Source organism: Bombina bombina, chromosome 7 (genome assembly GCF_027579735.1).
Source record: "Bombina bombina isolate aBomBom1 chromosome 7, aBomBom1.pri, whole genome shotgun sequence".
NCBI lineage: Eukaryota > Metazoa > Chordata > Amphibia > Anura > Bombinatoridae > Bombina > Bombina bombina.
In genome coordinates, this window is record NC_069505.1 from 200,468,535 (window position 1) to 200,490,058 (window position 21,524).

Here is a 21,524-nt window from a genome sequence, read left to right on the forward strand (position 1 = left end):
CCTACAAGCAAATAAGCTGCTCTGAAATTAGTTAAAATACAATGCCTGTGTTTCTAATGCTAAACACTGATAAGGGGTATGGATCAGACTACTCCAGACACCATGCCTATGTAACTAATTTTGCTTATTTTTGAAAATTATTTTAAAATACTTGCCAGCAATTTTTAAACATTTTTTTATGCAAAATATTTTTTATTAATTAGCCCTTTTAGGATATGCACAGATCTCAACCTGTTTTATGTTACTTTAATAATAGCTTTGGGAAATAACTCTACTGAGCCTATCTAGCCATGGTCCTATTTCAGATATAATTTCTAAAATATCAGAATAATAATTAACAACAGCAGCATCACAAGAAGGGGGACGCAAATTAATCAAAAGATCAGATATTTACACACTATTCTAAACTTGAAAGTAACCTAAGGCTCTCATCATTTTCTAACAGAAGCTGGGTAAAACCTCAAAGACAGAACAAATAAGGCGAATAATAAAGCAATTACAAGCTGGGCTAATACATCTAATAGCTGCAGGCACACTTGTTAAAGTGAAAGTAAACTTTGATGAATGAAAGCCCGTTTTTTAAAAATACTATTAACCTTTTAAAGCCGTTATGCCGTTCTATTCCGTCATAATTACACTGGGCTTTAAAGCCGTTATGACGGAATAGAACGTCATAGCTAACGGTTGTCCTGAAGCCTTCTGTGCTTCTAGGATTTGATCGCGGTCTGAAGGGCGTTCCTAGGATTGTAGGGACGCCCCCCAGATGCGATCCAATAATTGAAATCTCGCGATCGTATGCATGATCGTGTAGTTTCAATTTGTCTACATTGGAACAGTTGTTCCGATGTAGGCACTTTAACCCTGTCACGAAAGGGTTAAAAACAGGGGCACTTTTATTCATCAAAGTTTACAAAGCAGCCGTTTTGATTAAAAACTTACCTCTCATCTTTGCATAGCCCGAGCAGCTTCCCCCACCTGGAGATCCTCTCTTCACACGTCATCAATGACTAATCCAACTTCCACCAATCACGGCTTTCCCCCCAGGGTAGTCATTGCCTGAGGCCATGCCGTTATTGGAGAAAGCCGGATTAGTCATTGATGACGTGTGAAGAGATTATCTCCGGGTGGCGGAAACTGCTCCGGCTGTGAAAAAAACAAAGGTACGTTTTTATTCAAAACGGCTGCTTTCTAAACTTTGATGAATGAAAGTGCCCCTGTTTTTAATAGTATTTAAAAAAACGGGCTTTCATTAATCAAAGTTTACCTTCACTTTAAAAGAATAATCTAGTCAAAATTAAACTTTCATGATTCAGATAGAGCATGCAATTTTAAGCAACTTTCACCTAGATTATGAGTTTTGAGCGCTATAGGGAAAATAAAGAACACAACAAAAGTGGCGTTATTTAACCCCCTATAGCACTGCCATTACAAGTTTATAAAAAAACGGCTTGCGTCTGCGATATGGAGATTTTGAGCTCCATACAGCACCAAAAACAAGCGATGTTTTGACGTGCTCGTGTATGCTCTCCCCATAGACATCAATGGGGAGAGCCAGCTAAAAAAAAGTCTAACACCTGCGATCGCGGAAACAAAAGCTCTGTAACGCAGCCCCCTTTAAAGTCTATGGGGGAAAAAAAAACTAATGTTGAAACCTAACACCCTGACCTAAACCCTACGTCTAAACACCACTAATCTGCTGCCCCCAACATCGCCGACGCCTGCCTGCAGTTATTAACCCCTAATCTGCCGCTCCCGATATCGCCGCCACATAAATAAAATTATTAACCCCTAATCTGCCGCTCCCGATATCGCCGCCACTATACTACATTTATTAACCCCTATACCGCCGCACCCCAACATCGCAGCAACTAAATAAACTTATTAACCCATAAACCTCTGGCCTCCCATATCACTACCACTAAATGAACCTATTAACCCCTAAACCGCCAGCCCCCCACATCTCAACAACCTAACTTAAATTATATTAACCCCTAAACCTAACCCTAACCTAACCCTAGCGTAACCCTAACCCTAATACCCCCTAACTTTAACATAATGAAATTAGATCTAAAGTAAATTTACAATTATTAACTAAATAATACCTATTTAAAACTTAATACATACTTACCTGTGAAATAAAACCTAAGCTAGCTACAATATAATTAATAGTTATATTGTAGCTAGCTTAGGTTTCATTTTTATTTTACAGGTAAGATTGTATTTATTTTAACTAGGTAGACTTGTTAGTAAATAGTTATTAACTATTTAATAACTACCTAGTTAAAATAAATACAAACTTACCTGTGAAATAAAATCTAAGCTACCTTACACTAAAATCTAACATTACAAAAAATATATAAACCTACCGTTACAAAAAAAAACAGTTTTTGATAAAAATGAGTTATCAGATTATATGTAAGCTGCATCAGAGCGTTACAAGCTTTATAAGCTAGTCCATCAATATATAGTTTATGCTCTATCAATACACACAAACTATACACCTAGACACGTCCCTGGGTATTTTCTCCGGTCTAACAGTCGTTACTGTGGTTTTAAATTTTATTTTATATAAAAGGTGTAATTTATGAAGATTTATTGACCCTAGATAAATGGGTATTTTAACTATTTGTATGTATTTTATGTAATTAAGTATGTATATGTCACTGTTTGTATCACACCCTCCTGTGAGATCATGTGACCTTGTGGGGGGGGGTGATTGTAAGCAGCAATTTTATTGGTTGCATGTTTGTATATAAAGTAGCAAGTATCACACATTTTTATATCAGCCTGAGGAAACAGGAGTAATACTGAGAAATGTGTTGCTGTGAAAGTTTATGTTAAATAAAAACACTTGTTTTTATCAAACTTGCTACCTTTGATTATTGGGTGACCTTAATCTATCACTTGATGGTATATAATAGTTCATAGCAGGTAGGAGGTTTAAACTACACTGTGTGCAGAATTATTAGGCAAATGAGTATTTTGACCACATCATCCTCTTTATGCATGTTGTCTTACTCCAAGCTGTATAGGCTCGAAAGCCTACTACCAATTAAGCATATTAGGTGATGTGCATCTCTGTAATGAGAAGGGGTGTGGTCTAATGACATCAACACCCTATATCAGGTGTGCATAATTATTAGGCAACTTCCTTTCCTTTGGCAAAATGGGTCAAAAGAAGGACTTGACAGGCTCAGAAAAGTAAAAAAAAGTGAGATATCTTGCAGAGGGATGCAGCACTCTTAAAATTGCAAAGCTTCTGAAGCGTGATCATCGAACAATCAAGCGTTTCATTCAAAATAGTCAACAGGGTCGCAAGAAGCGTGTGGAAAAACCAAGGCGCAAAATAACTGCCCATGAACTGAGAAAAGTCAAGCATGCAGCTGCCAAGATGCCACTTGCCACCAGTTTGGCCATATTTCAGAGCTGCAACATCACTGGAGTGCCCAAAAGCACAAGGTGTGCAATACTCAGAGACATGGCCAAGGTAAGAAAGGCTGAAAGACGACCACCACTGAACAAGACACACAAGCTGAAACGTCAAGACTGGGCCAAGAAATATCTCAAGACTGATTTTTCTAAGGTTTTATGGACTGATGAAATGAGAGTGAGTCTTGATGGGCCAGATGGATGGGCCCATGGCTGGATTGGTAAAGGGCAGAGAGCTCCAGTCCGACTCAGACGCCAGCAAGGTGGAGGTGGAGTACTGGTTTGGGCTGGTATCATCAAAGATGAGCTTGTGGGGCCTTTTCGGGTTGAGGATGGAGTCAAGCTCAACTCCCAGTCCTACTGCCAGTTTCTGGAAGACACCTTCTTCAAGCAGTGGTACAGGAAGAAGTCTGCATCCTTCAAGAAAAACATGATTTTCATGCAGGACAATGCTCCATCACACGCGTCCAAGTACTCCACAGCGTGGCTGGCAAGAAAGGGTATAAAAGAAGAAAATCTAATGACATGGCCTCCTTGTTCACCTGATCTGAACCCCATTGAGAACCTGTGGTCCATCATCAAATGTGAGATTTACAAGGAGGGAAAACAGTACACCTCTCTGAACAGTGTCTGGGAGGCTGTGGTTGCTGCTGCACACAATGTTGATGGTGAACAGATCAAAACACTGACAGAATCCATGGATGGCAGGCTTTTGAGTGTCCTTGCAAAGAAAGGTGGCTATATTGGTCACTGATTTGTTTTTGTTTTGTTTTTGAATGTCAGAAATGTATATTTGTGAATGTTGAGATGTTATATTGGTTTCACTGGTAAATATAAATAATTGAAATGGGTATATATTTGTTTTTTGTTAAGTTGCCTAATAATTATGCACAGTAATAGTCACCTGCACACACAGATATCTCCCTAAAATAGCTATAACTAAAAACAAACTAAAAACTACTTCCAAAACTATTCAGCTTTGATATTAATGTGTTTTTTGGGTTCATTGAGAACATGGTGGTTGTTCAATAATAAAATTAATCCTCAAAAATACAACTTGCCTAATAATTCTGCACTCCCTGTATATCCTACACTGCGAGTGAAGAGTCATCTACAACTTGAGTATTTCCTACACCTAGAGGAAAGTTATACCGGGCAACTCTGAGAATCCGGTCTGCATAGATTGCACTACATTACAGTGCTACACCTCATGTGAGTGTATATTATTCTGTATTTGCTAATTGATATACCTTGCAGTATTATGCTATGTGGCGGTTGTACCATCTTTTCTAGAGCCATCAGCGAGCTAAAAGGCCCCTGAAACTTTTTATCCAAGTCCTGTGTGTTATATACCCAGAGGAGAGTTATACTGGACAATTCTAAGGATCTGGTCTGTCTAGTTTGCACTACGTTACAGTGCTATAAAAAATGTGAGTGTATTTTTTTCTTATCTCATTTAATCTGCAGAATTACACTATGAGGCACCTTCTCCATCTTTTCTAAAGTATACTTGAAGTAGACGGCCTTTACCTTGAGGAGAGCAGCCTTTCTGTGTGCCATATCATACCAAAAACTACTTGGATTTTATGTATGTTACTAGTTATATGCACTAAATAACACCATATTAACAATTTTGTTATTACTTACAGTTTGCTGTGTATATTGATTATACATCTGTCTTAATATACTGTATTTAAAAGAATATACTGTATTTCTTTCAGATTTTTATTGAAGTGATAGCGCCCCTGTTTATACTTTGAGTGTTATCGATCATATATACCTAATCTAGAATAAACTACCAAGAGCCCTTAAAAGGGCCTTTTGGGGGGGCCTTTAAAAGTGCCTTTTGTAGGGCATTCCCCTGAGTTAAACAGCTCTTTTGCTGCAAAAACAAACAAACACCCCCTAACACTATACAACCCCCCCAAACTACCAAGGGCCCTTAAAAGGGCATTTTGGGGGGCCCTCAAAAGGGCCTTTTGTAGGGCATTGCCCTAAGTTAAACAGCTATTTTGCTAAAAAAAAAAAAAAAAAAATACATTACACAAAATAACAAACACATTATCAAAAATAAAATAAAATATTCCTAATTCTAATATCCATAAAAAAACACCCCAAAATAAAAAAACCTAATCTAGAATAAACTACCAATGGCCTTTAAAAGGCCCTTTTGTAGGGCATTGCCCTAAAGATATCAGCTCTTTTAGTAAAAAAAATGACAAAGACCCACTAAGATTATAAACCCTGAATTAGCCAATAGAATGAGAGCTGCTTAAATCCTATAGGCTGATTTGAACAGCCAATAGGATTTTAGCTGCCCTAATTCCAATTGGCTGATTAAAAATTTTCAGCCAATAGGAATGCAAAGGACATCATCTTGAATCGCGTTCTTTGCATTGAAGATTCTGTGTACGGCTGCAACCGTATGAAGAGGATGCTCTGCGCCAGATATCTTCAGGACGGACCCGCTCCGCTCCTCCGGGATCAAGATAGAAAATGCTGCCTGGATGAAGACTGAAGAGGCCACCTGGATGAAGACTTCTCACCGATTGAATCAGGACTTCGCCGCCGGGATGAAGACTTCTCGCCGCCTGGATCAGGACTTCAAGTCCGGGATGAAGATCGTTCAAGCGGGACTTCAAAAACTATAAGTGGATCATCGGGGGTTAGTGTTAGGCTTCTTTTAAAGGTTTTTTTGGGTGTTTTTTTTTTAGTTTAGGGTCTGGGCAGTAAAATAGCTAAATGCCCTTTTATGGGGCAATGCCCATACAAATGCCCTTTTCAGGACAATGGGTAACTTAGGTTTTTATAGAATTAGGTTTTTTATTTTGGGGGTTGGTTGTGTAAGGATTCCAGTCCTGCTTTTACTTTTTGCCTCAACTCACCTTCCTCACCTGTACTTAAGGCATCACCCCGCCCCAAACAAGTGCTTAGTTGTTGAGTATTGTTTGCTGAAACCAGTGCTCTCTTTCTTATAAGCTATATACTTATCAAAAGAAGTTTTACTTCTACTACTTTAACATTTGGATTTACAAATACCAGCTGCAGTTTGGTCACAAAGGGACTAATAACAACTAGTCTCATTCATCCTGAAGATTGTTATTCCAAGAAGTATTAAGTTATTCAACTCCTCATCTCTACAGGAATTGCTATCTAATTTCCAACAGGAGGAATCTACCAACTACTACTACGGTATTAGTATCAAATCTAATTTACCTTGGATGCCTTAGGTAACGGCTAATTACAAATTTCATGTTTCCTTTTTGAACTTTTGTAAACTGACTTTGTCTCTCAGAAATTTCTTTGATTGCAACGAATGTTTTATTTAATTCTATGAACTTCCTTTGAATACATTCTCATACCGGACAGTAACGGACTTTATGTGACGTCACACAGCTTCATACATCTCAGCGTGCCATACAGCTCCTTACAACTCAGCGTGTCTCACAGCTCTATTTACAATCACTAGTCTGTGTTCAGATTTCCACACTGCAAGCCTTACTCTGTGTGCTGTGTCTCGCAGCAGGTCACGCCCCTGTCAGCAGCTGCAGTCTGTGTGTCTCACATCTCTCATGCCTCAGTGATTATTACAATGAACACTATCTCTCACATTTGGGTTTGAGCACAATTATTGTCAAAAGTTGTTATTAATAATAATACTTATTTTCAGCCTCTAAATATTTATATGGTATAACGATATAATATAACCATATAAAGACTTACTGCCATTACTTATAAAAATCACTCTGAATAAAACAGTCTATGCTGATATAATAGCCTGTACTTCAGTTGTGAAACAAATATAATTTATTTAGACTCTGCAGTTGTGATTCAAATAACCAAGGAACCTGATATAACAACTAAGCCCTAAAATATGGATCCAGCAGAGCTTCCTCAAATTGTTTATAATTTAACACAAAGAGTTGACCAACTTAGTCAAGCCTTTACAGAGTTACAATTAGAAAATGAAACTTTAAGAAAAGTAATAAAAGACACTGTCTCTATTAAACAGAGCCTTCCTGACAATCTGTCAGAACCATTTATTGCACCTCCAGATTTTTTCAATGGAGATAGGAATTTATACCGTCAATTCAAAAATGCTTGTCTGCTTAATTTCACCCTTAAACCTAAAACATACCCAAATGATAGGGTTAAAGTCCTTACAATGATAAGCTATTTAAGAGGTGAACCTCGCATTTGGGCAGACACTCTCTTTGAGACAAATAATGCTGTTCTTTCATCTTTTTCATCTTTTCTGGATATCATGGATGAATTATACTATGATTCTAACCTACAGTATACTGCTGAGAAAAAGATGAGGAACTTAAAACAAGGTACCAAACCTGTTGATTGTTACATAACAGAATTCAAGCAATATTCTATTGACTCTCAGTGGAACGCCATTGCTTTAAAAAACCAGTTCAGGCTTGGACTCTCTGACGCAGTAAAAGATGAATTAGCCCGAACTGAGTTACCTGAAACATTGGAAGGCCTTATGAAGCTCAGCAGGCAAATTGATAGGAGATTACGTGAAAGAAGATTTGAACGTCAATACCCTGAAATTGTTTATAAGAAGGATAAGGTTCCAAACCATCCCACTTCTAACAGTCCTCATACTGGTTCAACTGGTGCAGAAGCAATGGATATAAGTTTTTTCAGAGGACCTCTAACTCCTGAAGAACGTATCAGAAGGAAGACTAGAGGCCTCTGCATGTATTGCGCATCCTCTTCTCATACTTTAAAGGATTGCCCATCTTTGCCACAGAACAAGAAGAGTAAGTACCATACCAATCTTTCTCTCCAGTCAAAGCATAACAACCCTCTTCATTGTTCTTTACTTCTTTCTCTACAGTGGGCAAATAAGCAACTGACCATTCCAGCCATCTTGGATACAGGAGCACAAGGAAACTACATTGACAGTTCTCTGGTTTCTAAAAATAAAATACCATTGATAAAAAAGTTGTCTCCTATTTTCCTTCGTGTGGTTGATGGCTCTGAGATATCATCAGGGCCAATTACACATCACACCATCCCGCTCTCTGTCACTACATTAAAAACACATCATGAACATCTCACTTTTGATGTAATCACTTCTCCATTATTCCCAATAGTACTTGGGCTAGCTTGGTTACAGCTACACGAACCTGATATTAATTGGAAATCCTTAAATGTTCAATTAAATTCTGATTTCTGTCAACAGACTTGCCATAGAACCTTTTTTCACAGTTTATCCTCCACATCAGAAACTCTGATACCAGAAATGTACAAGCAGTTCTCTGAAGTCTTCAGTAAGAAGGAAGCAGATACCCTTCCCCCACACAGAATCTACGACTGCCCTATTGAACTGAAACCTGGAACCACGCCACCTATTGGACATTTATACCCACTTTGTCAACCAGAACTGGATCATCTAAAAACTTACCTAGATGAAAATCTAAAGAAAGGGTTTATCCGTCCTTCGGTTTCTCCTGCTGGTGCAGGAATGTTCTTTGTGCGGAACAAAGACCAATCTCTTCGGCCTATCATTGACTTCAGACAATTGAACAAAATAACCATAAAAAACCGATACCCTCTCCCCCTCATTCCTGAACTCATAGAAAGACTCAGGCATGCTCAGATTTTTACTAAATTAGATTTGAGAGGGGCGTACAATTTAGTGCGTATCCGTGAGGGGGATGAGTGGCTTACCGCTTTTAGAACTAGGTATGGGTTGTTTGAATATCTAGTTATGCCTTTCGGCTTAACTAACGCACCCGCAACTTTCCAGTTCTTTATTAATGACATTTTCCATGATCTCCTTGACACATGTGTTGTTGTCTACCTAGATGACATTTTAATCTATTCCACAAATCTAGAAGAACATATCAAACATGTTAGTTGGGTTTTAGCAAGACTCCAAGTCCATCGGCTATACGCCAAATTGGAAAAATGTATTTTCCACACCAACAAAATAGAGTTCCTGGGTTATTCCATCAGCCCAAATGGGATTCAAATGCAAGATAACAAAGTGGAAGCAGTAAAATCATGGCCCACACCTTCAACACGGAAAGAACTACAAAAGTTTCTTGGTTTCAGTAACTATTACAGAAAGTTCATTCGCAATTTTTCTAAAATTGCAAAACCTCTGACTAAATTAACTAGTGCTAATTGCTCTTTCCAGTGGACTAAAGAACAGGATGATGCGTTCAGCTTCCTAAAGAATTCCTTTTCATCTGCCCCCATTCTGAAATATCCTGATCCAAACCTTCAATATACCCTAGAGGTGGATTCTTCAGATTATGCTCTTGGCGCTGTCCTCTCCCAAAGACAGTCTCCTACAGAACCACTACACCCAGTTGGGTTCTATTCAAAAATTATGACTCCAGCAGAGATCAATTATTCCATTGGGGACAAGGAACTTCTAGCCATTAAAAGAGCCTTCGAATTCTGGAGACATCTCCTTGAAGGTACCTCCCTACCTATAGTGATTTATACGGATCACCGGAATTTGGAATATCTACAAAATAATAAAACTTTATCTGGACGTCAAGTGAGATGGAGTCTCTACTTTAGTCGTTTCAATTTCCAAATCATGTACAGGCCGGGTTCAAAAAATGGGAAGGCAGATGCACTCTCTCGACGAGATCCAAGACCTATACAAGAAGACTCTCCTACTAGTATTCTTCCCCCTACTCGATTCCTTGCTATCCTATCTCAACAGGATAAGGAATACCAATCTGATCTTTCTTCAGAAGACCAAACCCTACTAGATAGCCTAACCCTCCAGGATGGTTTTTACTTCCATGGTTCTAAACTTTATATTCCAGAACGTTTCAGACAGAAAATAATCAAAGATCATCATGACCCTCCACTAATTGGTCATCCAGGAATCAAACGTACACATGAGCTCATCTCCAGAAGTTACTGGTGGCCATCGATGAAAACCAGTATAAAGGAATATATACAACATTGTACAACCTGTACAGTATCAAAACCAGAAAGGAGACCTCCCTATGGCTATTTAATTTCTTTGGAAGTACCGGAATCTCCTTGGTCTCATTTGGGAATGGATTTTATAGTTGATCTACCACCTAGTTCTGGACAAACCACCATTTTAGTTGTTACCGATCATTTTACTAAAATGGCACATTTTATTCCTTTTCATAAGTTACCCACTTCCATTGAAACAGCATATTTATTTCTAAACCACATTGTACGATACCACGGGTTACCATCCATTTTAACTACTGATAGAGGAACCCAATTCACCTCACGCTTCTGGAAAGCACTCACTAAAGCACTCCAAATCGATCAAAGGTTAAGTACAGCCTTCCACCCTCAGACTAATGGCCAAACTGAGAGACTCAATCAGTGGCTTGAGCAATATCTACGATGCTATTGCTCATATCATCAAAATAAATGGACTTCCTTTCTCTCCATGGCTGAATTTGCCTATAACAATACCATTAACAGCACTACAAATTACTCTCCCTTTTTCGCCAACTATGGTTTTAATCCAAGATTCACTATCCAAACGACTTCTACTCATGACTCACCATCTGTTGATGTGCTAACACAAAACATAGCTGAAAATTTCCTACATTTACGAGATAACATCAAACAAGCTCAGGCGTCTCAGAAGAAATTTTATGATTTACGTCGTAGAGCTTCTCCGAAATATTCTATAGGGGACTATGTTTGGTTATCTTCCAAAAACATTAAAATGCACTTACCAAGTAAAAAATTGGCTGGGTTGTTCCTTGGCCCATTCAAAATTCTACACATCATCAATGAAAATGCCGTCAGGCTTGACCTACCTGATTCTTTACCCATCCACCCAACTTTCCATGTATCATTATTGAAACCCTACTTGGGAGATAAACCTGATGTACCTCTTCTACCCCCTTCTCCTATTCAATTGGGCACTGATGTCTATGAAGTTTATGATCTTTTGGACTCAAGATTTTATAATGGGGAATTACAGTATCTGGTCCGATGGAAAGGGTTCGCCCCAGAGGATGATACTTGGGAACCTCATGCACACATTAATGCTCCAAAGCTTATTGCTCGTTTTCATAGAAGATATCCAAACAGACCTAAATTCCAACCCGTGGTCGGCTTGCTTGAGGGGGGGGATCTGTAAGGATTCCAGTCCTGCTTTTACTTTTTGCCTCAACTCACCTTCCTCACCTGTACTTAAGGCATCACCCCGCCCCAAACAAGTGCTTAGTTGTTGAGTATTGTTTGCTGAAACCAGTGCTCTCTTTCTTATAAGCTATATACTTATCAAAAGAAGTTTTACTTCTACTACTTTAACATTTGGATTTACAAATACCAGCTGCAGTTTGGTCACAAAGGGACTAATAACAACTAGTCTCATTCATCCTGAAGATTGTTATTCCAAGAAGTATTAAGTTATTCAACTCCTCATCTCTACAGGAATTGCTATCTAATTTCCAACAGGAGGAATCTACCAACTACTACTACGGTATTAGTATCAAATCTAATTTACCTTGGATGCCTTAGGTAACGGCTAATTACAAATTTCATGTTTCCTTTTTGAACTTTTGTAAACTGACTTTGTCTCTCAGAAATTTCTTTGATTGCAACGAATGTTTTATTTAATTCTATGAACTTCCTTTGAATACATTCTCATACCGGACAGTAACGGACTTTATGTGACGTCACACAGCTTCATACATCTCAGCGTGCCATACAGCTCCTTACAACTCAGCGTGTCTCACAGCTCTATTTACAATCACTAGTCTGTGTTCAGATTTCCACGCTGCAAGCCTTACTCTGTGTGCTGTGTCTCGCAGCAGGTCACGCCCCTGTCAGCAGCTGCAGTCTGTGTGTCTCACATCTCTCATGCCTCAGTGATTATTACAATGAACACTATCTCTCACATTTGGGTTTGAGCACAATTATTGTCAAAAGTTGTTATTAATAATAATACTTATTTTCAGCCTCTAAATATTTATATGGTATAACGATATAATATAACCATATAAAGACTTACTGCCATTACTTATAAAAATCACTCTGAATAAAACAGTCTATGCTGATATAATAGCCTGTACTTCAGTTGTGAAACAAATATAATTTATTTAGACTCTGCAGTTGTGATTCAAATAACCAAGGAACCTGATAGGTTGGGTGGTGGGTAACGCTGCATTTTACCGCCCGCTGGTATTTAGAGTCAGGCAGGAAATGGTCTAACGCTCACTTCCCTACCACGACTCCAGGCTAGGTACAATAGCTATTAAATAGTTAATAACTATTTAATAGCTACCTAGTTAAAATAATTACAAAATTACCTGTAAAATAAATCCTAACCTAAGTTACAAATACACCTAACACTACACTATCGATAAATTAATTAAATAAATTACCTACAATTAGCTAAACTAAAATACAATAAAATAAACTATTCCATAATACAAAAAAAACAAACACTAAATTACAAAAAATAAAAAAGAATTACAAGAAGTTTAAACTAATTACACCTAATCTAAGCCCCCTAATAAAATAAAAAAATCCCCCCAAAATAAAAAAATTCCCTACCCTATTCTAAACTACCAAAGTAATCAGCTCAATTACCAGCCCTTAAAAGGGATTTTTGCGGGGCATTGCCCCAAAGTAATCAGCTCTTTTACCTGAAAATAAAAATGCAATACCCCCCCAACATTACAAACCACCACCCACATACCCCTACTCTAACCCACCCAAACCCCCCTTAAAAATACCTATCGCTAACCCCCTGAATATCATCCTACCTTGAGTCGTCTTCACCCAGCCGAGCCGAATTCTTCATCCAAGGTGCGCAGAGGAGGTCCTTGATCCGGTAGAAGTCTTCATCCAAGCGGCAAAGAAGAGGTCCTCCATCCGGTAGAAGTGTTCATCCAGGCGGCGTCTTCAATCTTCATCCATCCGGAGCAGAGCGGAGCCATCTTCAACGGAGCCGACGCAGAGCCATCCTCTTCAACCGACGACTTCCCGATGAATGAAGGTTCCTTTTAGGGACGTCATCCAAGATGGTGTCCCTTCAATTCCGATTGGCTGATAGGATTCTATCAGCCAATCGTAATTAAGGTAGAAAAAATCTGATTGGCTGATTGAAGTTCAATCCGATTGGCTGATCCAATCAACCAATCATATTGAACTTGCATTCTATTGATTCTATATGTGTATTCTGTGTAGTGTGTGTGTGTGAGAGAATGTGTGTATGCATCTGTGCATGCTGTGCAATGTATGTGTATTCTGTGTAATGTGTATGTGAATGTGTGTATGTATATGTGCATGTTGTGTAATGTGTGTTTATTCTGTGTAGTGTGTGTGAGAATGTGTGTATGTATATTTGCATGCTGTGTAATGTATGTGTATTCTGTGTAGTGTGTGTGTGAATATGTATGTATATATATATATATGAGCATGCTGTGTAGTGTATGTGTATTCTGTGTAGTGTGTGTATGAATGTATGTATATATATATGTGTATGCTGTGTAATGTATGTGTATTCTGTGTAGTGTGTGTGTGAATGTGTGTATGTATATGTGCTTGCTGTGTAATGTATGTGTATTCTGTGTAGTGTGTGTGTGAATGTGTGTATGTAGATGTGTATGCTGTGTAATGTATGTGTATTCTGTGTAGTGTGTGTGTGAATATGTATGTATATATATATATATATGAGCATGCTGTGTAGTGTATGTGTATTATGTGTAGTGTGTGTGTGAATGTGTGTATGTATATTTGCATGCTGTGTAATGTATGTGTATTCTGTGTAGTGTGTGTGTGAATGTTTGTATATATATATGTGCATGCTGTGTAATGTATGTGTATTCTGTGTAGTGTGTGTGAGAATGTGTGTGTGTATATGTGCATGCTGTGTAATGTATGTGTATTCTGTGTAGTGTGTGTGAGAATGTGTGTGTGAATGTGTGTATATATATGTGCATGCTGTGTAATATATGTGTATTCTGTGTAGTGTGTGTGTGTGTGTGAATGTGTGTATATGTGCATGCTGTGTAATGTATGTGTATTCTGTGTAGTGTGTGTGTGAATGTGTGTGTATATGTGCATGCTGTGTAATATATGTGTATTCTGTGTAGTGTGTGTGTGTGAATGTGTGTATGTATATGTGCATGCTGGGTAATGTATGTGTATTCTGTGTAGTGTGTGTGAGAATGTGTGTATGCATCTGTGCATGTTGTGTAATGTATGTGTATTCTGTGTAGTGTGTGTGTGTGTGTGAATGTGTGTATGTATATGTGCATGCTGTGTAATGTATGTGTATTCTGTGTAGTGTGTGTGTGAATGTGTGTATGTATATGTGCATGCTGTGTAATGCATGACAATGTGTGTATGTATATGTGCATGCTGTGTAATGTATGTGTATTCTGTGTGAGAATGTGTGTGTGTATGTATATGTGCATGCTGTGTAGTGTGTGTGAATTTGTGTATGTATATGTGCATGCTGTGTAGTGTGTGTGTGAATGTCTGTATGTATATGTGCATGCTGTGTAGTGTGTGTGTATTCTGTGTAGTGTGTGTGTGTGTGTGAATGTGTGTATGTATATGTGCATGCTGTGTAGTGTATGTGTATTCTGTGTAGTGTGTGTGACAATGTGTGTATGTATATGTGCATGCTGTGTAGTGTGTGTGAATGTGTGTATGTATATGTGCATGCTGTGTAGTGTGTGTATTCTGTGTAGTGTGTGTGTGTGTGAATGTGTGTATGTATATGTGCATGCTGTGTAGTGTATGTGTATTCTGTGCAGTGTGTGTGTGTGTGAATGTGTATATGTATACAGGGAGTGCAGAATTATTAGGCAAGTTGTATTTTTGAGGATTAATTTTATTATTGAACAACCACCATGTTCTCAATGAACCAAAAAAACACATTAATATCAAAGCTGAATAGTTTTGGAAGTAGTTTTTAGTTTGTTTTTAGTTATAGCTATTTTAGGGAGATATCTGTGTGTGCAGGTGACTATTACTGTGCATAATTATTAGGCAACTTAACAAAAAACAAATATATACCCATTTCAATTATTTATATTTACCAGTGAAACCAATATAACATCTCAACATTCACAAATATACATTTCTGACATTCAAAAACAAAACAAAAACAAATCAGTGACCAATATAGCCACCTTTCTTTGCAAGGACACTCAAAAGCCTGCCATCCATGGATTCTGTCAGTGTTTTGATCTGTTCACCATCAACATTGTGTGCAGCAGCAACCACAGCCTCCCAGACACTGTTCAGAGAGGTGTACTGTTTTCCCTCCTTGTAAATCTCACATTTGATGATGGACCACAGGTTCTCAATGGGGTTCAGATCAGGTGAACAAGGAGGCCATGTCATTAGATTTTCTTCTTTTATACCCTTTCTTGCCAGCCACGCTGTGGAGTACTTGGACGCGTGTGATGGAGCATTGTCCTGCATGAAAATCATGTTTTTCTTGAAGGATGCAGACTTCTTCCTGTACCACTGCTTGAAGAAGGTGTCTTCCAGAAACTGGCAGTAGGACTGGGAGTTGAGCTTGACTCCATCCTCAACCCGAAAAGGCCCCACAAGCTCATCTTTGATGATACCAGCCCAAACCAGTACTCCACCTCCACCTTGCTGGCGTCTGAGTCGGACTGGAGCTCTCTGCCCTTTACCAATCCAGCCATGGGCCCATCCATCTGGCCCATCAAGACTCACTCTCATTTCATCAGTCCATAAAACCTTAGAAAAATCAGTCTTGAGATATTTCTTGGCCCAGTCTTGACGTTTCAGCTTGTGTGTCTTGTTCAGTGGTGGTCGTCTTTCAGCCTTTCTTACCTTGGCCATGTCTCTGAGTATTGCACACCTTGTGCTTTTGGGCACTCCAGTGATGTTGCAGCTCTGAAATATGGCCAAACTGGTGGCAAGTGGCATCTTGGCAGCTGCACGCTTGACTTTTCTCAGTTCATGGGCAGTTATTTTGCGCCTTGGTTTTTCCACACGCTTCTTGCGACCCTGTTGACTATTTTGAATGAAACGCTTGATTGTTCGATGATCACGCTTCAGAAGCTTTGCAATTTTAAGAGTGCTGCATCCCTCTGCAAGATATCTCACTTTTTTTTACTTTTCTGAGCCTGTCAAGTCCTTCTTTTGACCCATTTTGCCAAAGGAAAGGAAGTTGCCTAATAATTATGCACACCTGATATAGGGTGTTGATGTCATTAGACCACACCCCTTCTCATTACAGAGATGCACATCACCTAATATGCTTAATTGGTAGTAGGCTTTCGAGCCTATACAGCTTGGAGTAAGACAACATGCATAAAGAGGATGATGTGGTCAAAATACTCATTTGCCTAATAATTCTGCACACAGTGTATGTGCATGCTGTGTAGTGTATGTGTATTCTGTGTAGTGTGTGTGTGAATGTGTGTATGTATATGTGCATGCTGTGTAGTGTATGTGTATTCTGTGTAGTGTGTGTGACAATGTGTGTATGTATATGTGTATGCTGTGTAATGTATGTGTATTCTGTGTAGTGTGTGTGAATGTCTGTATGTATATGTGCATGCTGTGTAGTGTGTGTATTCTGTGTAGTGTGTGTGTGTGTGAATGTGTGTATGTGCATGCTGTGTAGTGTATGTGTATTCTGTGTAGTGTGTGTGTGTGTGAATGTGTATATGTGCATGCTGTGTAGTGTATGTGTATTCTGTGTAGTGTGTGTGTGTGAATGTGTATATGTATATGTGCATGCTGTGTAGTGTATGTGTATTCTGTGTAGTGTGTGTGTGTGAATGTGTATATGTATATGTGCATGCTGTGTAGTGTGTGTGTATTCTGTGTAGTGTGTGTGTGAATGTGTATATGTGCATGCTGTGTAGTGTATGTGTATTCTGTGTAGTGTGTGTCAGAATGTGCGTATGCATCTGTGCATGTTGTGTAATGTATGTGTATTCTGTGTAGTGTGTGTGAGAATGTGCGTATGCATCTGTGCATGTTGTGTAATGTATGTGTATTCTGTGTAGTGTGTGTGAATGTCTGTATGTATATGTGCATGCTGTGTAGTGTATGTGTATTCTGTGTAGTGTGTGTGTGAATGTCTGTATGTATATGTGCATGTTGTGTAATGTATGTGTATTCTGTGTAGTGTGTGTATAGGTGTATGCTTTGTATTATGTGTGAGAATGTGTGTTTACATGTATGTGTGTGGACATGGTTAGGTGGAACATGATTGGGGACGGGCCACGTTGCAACACGATAATCTGCCACATTGCTCCTCCTAATGTTGGGCTCTGGATCCACCCCTGCCTGCTGGTGTATTGACTTTCCAGTTAATACTTCAGTTCTGTCTAATAAAGGAATAAGAATTGTTTTCTTGTTAGGAGTATATTACATCACCTTATAAGACCATTGGTTAAGCCAGGAAGACACAAGAAAAAGGGCCAGATTTTATTAGTAGGACAAGTATTTTGCTATAAATTTTCCTTTACTGTTCAGACAGCATTTCAAATTAAAAGAGTAAAACACACAGAAGAGAGTAAAGCATAGTAACCAATGATAGTTCAGAATGAGAAGTGACCAATCAGATACATCTAGGTAACCACAGTGTCCCGCAATTGGCTATTCCGCCTCTGTTCGCTTGATGCTCTGAGAGTTCATAATATTCCCATAGGTCAAAACATTGCAATTGGCAGATTAATTAAAACAATTTTATTGAAAAGACATCCTTTACCTAGATATAATTATTTTTGGGTTGTACATTTAGTTATCTCTTTATTTTTTTTAAAAAGGCCAGATACATATTTTTCAAGGTGTAATGGTTTATATCTCTCGCAGAACTAAACCTTTCTTCTTTTTCTGCCATTATTCCTTTGGACAAACTTTGTGTAGGTAGAACCTTAGCTTTAAGGAAATCTACTTGTAAATGATTACTGATCTCTTATGCTTCTTCCCACCTTCGGTCTCCTCACCTACCATTAGTCAATGGATTAGATGAAAGAAAATCTAGATTATACCATCACTAACTGGAATTATAGCGACTCCAAATATTAAATGCCTAGTTTCATTCTGGTTGTTCTACTTGTTAACCATTTCACTATAGGAGGAGAGTAAAGAATGAAAAAGCAATATTTGCCCCGTAACTTTTATAAAATCCTTATTATTCAGTAGTTAAAAATGTAGGATATTCTTCATTTTCTAGATATATTATATAGATGTAATTTGTATAGTTGTAATAATTATAACAAAATAAAAACATCCAAATTTAAATAAAAACATTTTTGCACAGCAAACACTAATACATTGCAATTGGGGCCATAGAGACACATTTGCTAGGAAAATTTATCATACAAGCTGGTTACCTTTTCATGAGAGTAATTATTGGCGCCACCTGTGGGGAAAAGACAGAACTATGTTATCACACAGAACTGTGTTACTAACAGGCAGAACAGTGTTCCTTGGCACTCACATACCATACAGATGAAAGAAGGATATAACACTAGTGACAGTAGTATATAGCAATTGTGACAGTAGGATATAGCACTAGTGAAAGTAGGGTATAACACTAGTAAGATGAGGGTATGACACTAGTGACATTATCATATAGCAATAGAGACAGCAGGGTATAACACTAGTGACAGCAGCACATAACAATATAGTCAGATTTATCTTGAACTCCTACTATTCTGCTCTTAATCTCCACAAGCAACACTACTTCTCCACTCTTATCTCTAATCTTGCTTCAAACCCTAAACGTCTGTTCTCCACTTTCAATACTCTCCTCCGCCCTCCCCCACTTCCTAATACAAATTCTCTGTCAGCTCAAGACTTTGCCAGTCACTTCATTAACAACATTGACTCCATCAGACATGAAATCAGCTCTCAACATAATTCCATTCTCTCCCCCCCTCAAATGCTCTCACTCAAACACAACCCTCATAACCTGAAACTTAGTTCATTCTCCCCTGTTACTGAGGAAGACGTTTCGGCACTTATACTGCGCTCTCACCTCACTACCTGTCCCCTTGACCCTATCCCCTCACAGCTACTCCCCTCCCTCTCTGCTACCCTTACCCCTATACTAACACACACTTTCAACCTCTCCCTCAGCACTGGTACATTTCCCTCATCGATGAAACATGCACTGGTCACACCTATCCTCAAAAAACCTTCCCTTGATCCTACCTCTCCATCAAACTACCACCCTATTTCCCTCCTCCCTCTTGCTTCAAAGCTTCTTGAAAAACTAGTATAAGCACGCCTATCCCATTTCCTTACGTTAAACTCCCTTCTTGACCCGCTGCAATCTGGATTTCGTTCCTATCACTCCACAGAGACAGCTATTGTTAAGGTCACCAACGACCTACTTACAGCAAAATCAAAAGGCCACTTCTCTCTGCTTATCCTCCTTGATCTGTCTGCAGCCTTTGACACTGTCGACCACCCTCTTTGCTCCAAACCCTCCAATCCTTCGGCATCTGTGACACAGCCCTTTCGTGGCTCTCTTCCTACCTATCAAACCGTACCTTCAGTGTAGCCTTCTCTGGGGCTTCCTCTGCCCCGTCACCACTTTCTGTCGGAGTACCGCAAGGCTCTGTCCTCGGTCCCCTTCTTTTCTCAATCTATACGTCATATTTCTCACATCACTTCCTTGATGTCCTCTCACTACCTCAAGCTTAATCTCTCCAAAACTGAGCTCCTCATTTTCCCCCCTTCTTCCAAAATCTCCACCCCCAATATCTCTATAACTGTCGACAACTCCATCATTACCCCTACTCCACATGCCCGATGTCTTGGGGTCACATTTGACTCAGATCTTTCCTTCACTCCTCACATTCAGTCCTTGGCTAAAGCCTGCCGCTTCCACCTTAAAAACATCTCCAAAATTAGACACTTCCTTACACAAGACACAACTAAGATTTTAATCCACTCTCTCATTCTTTCCCGTCTTGATTACTGCAACTCTGTCCTCTCTGGTCTCCCCACCTGCCGCCTAGCTCCCTTACAATCCATAAGGAATGCCTCTGCCAGACTCATCTTCCTTACACTTCGCTCTTCATCTGCTGCTCCTCTCTGCCAATCCCTTCACTGGCTTCCTCTTGCCTCTAGGATCAAACACAAAATTCTCACTCTGACATACAAAGCCCTCAACTGCACTGCTCCCCCCTATATCTCAGTCCTTGTCTCCAGATACTCTCCCTCCCGTCCCCTTCGCTCTGCTCATGACCTCCTACTCTCCTCCTCTCTGGTTACCTCATCGCACTCCCGTTTACAGGACTTCTCCAGACTGGCTCCCATCTTGTGGAACTCTCTGCCTCACCCCACAAGACTCTCCCCTAGTTTTAACAGCTTGAAGCGCTCCCTAAAGACTGTACTGTTCAGGGATGCATACAACCTACGCTAACCTTACTTTATACCAGTTCCACTCCTCCATTGCTATCCCCTGAATCCCTTTAAGTCCAGCTGTTTGTAGATCACCTTCTTAAGAGCTAATTACAATAGTGCAACTCTTGGCAGGGCCCTCTACCCATCTGATCCCTTTAATTGTTTTGTTGTACTACCCTCTGTTTACAGCACTGCGGAATCTGTTGGCGCTCTACAAATAACCGATAATAATAATAATGAGGGTATAACACTAGTGACAGCAGGACATAACAATAGTCAGATGAGGGTATAATACTAGTGACAGCAGGACATAATAATAGTCAGATGAGGGTATAGCACTAGTGACAGCAGGGTATAACAATAGTCAGATGAGGGTATAACACTAGTGACAGCAGGGTATAACAATAGTCCGATGAGGGTAATGCACTAGTGACAGCAGAGTATAACAATAGTCAGATGAGGGTATAGCACTAGTGACAGCAGGACATAACAATAGTCAGTTGAGGGTATAGCACTAGTGACAGCAGGACATAACAATAGACAGATGAGGGTATAATACTAGTGATAGCAGGACATAACAATAGACAGATGAGGGTATAATACTAGTGACAGCAGGACATAACAATAGACAGATGAGGGTATAACACTAGTGACAGCAGCACATAACAATATAGTCAGATGAGAGTATAACACAAGTGACAGTAGGACATAACCATAGCCAGATAAGGGTATAGCACTAG

General features: G+C 39.2%; 1 protein-coding gene across 1 annotated transcript in view; it reads right to left on the reverse strand.

Moving 5' to 3' along the window:
* LOC128666133 (cilia- and flagella-associated protein 251-like) overlaps window positions 1-21,524 on the reverse strand; it is a 185,650-nt gene that overhangs the window by 108,788 nt on the left and 55,338 nt on the right. Inside the window, exon 10 of the mRNA XM_053720555.1 lies at window positions 18,762-18,790. Coding sequence (XP_053576530.1) covers window positions 18,762-18,790 — 29 coding nt within the window. The remainder of the gene's footprint in view (window positions 1-18,761; window positions 18,791-21,524) is intronic.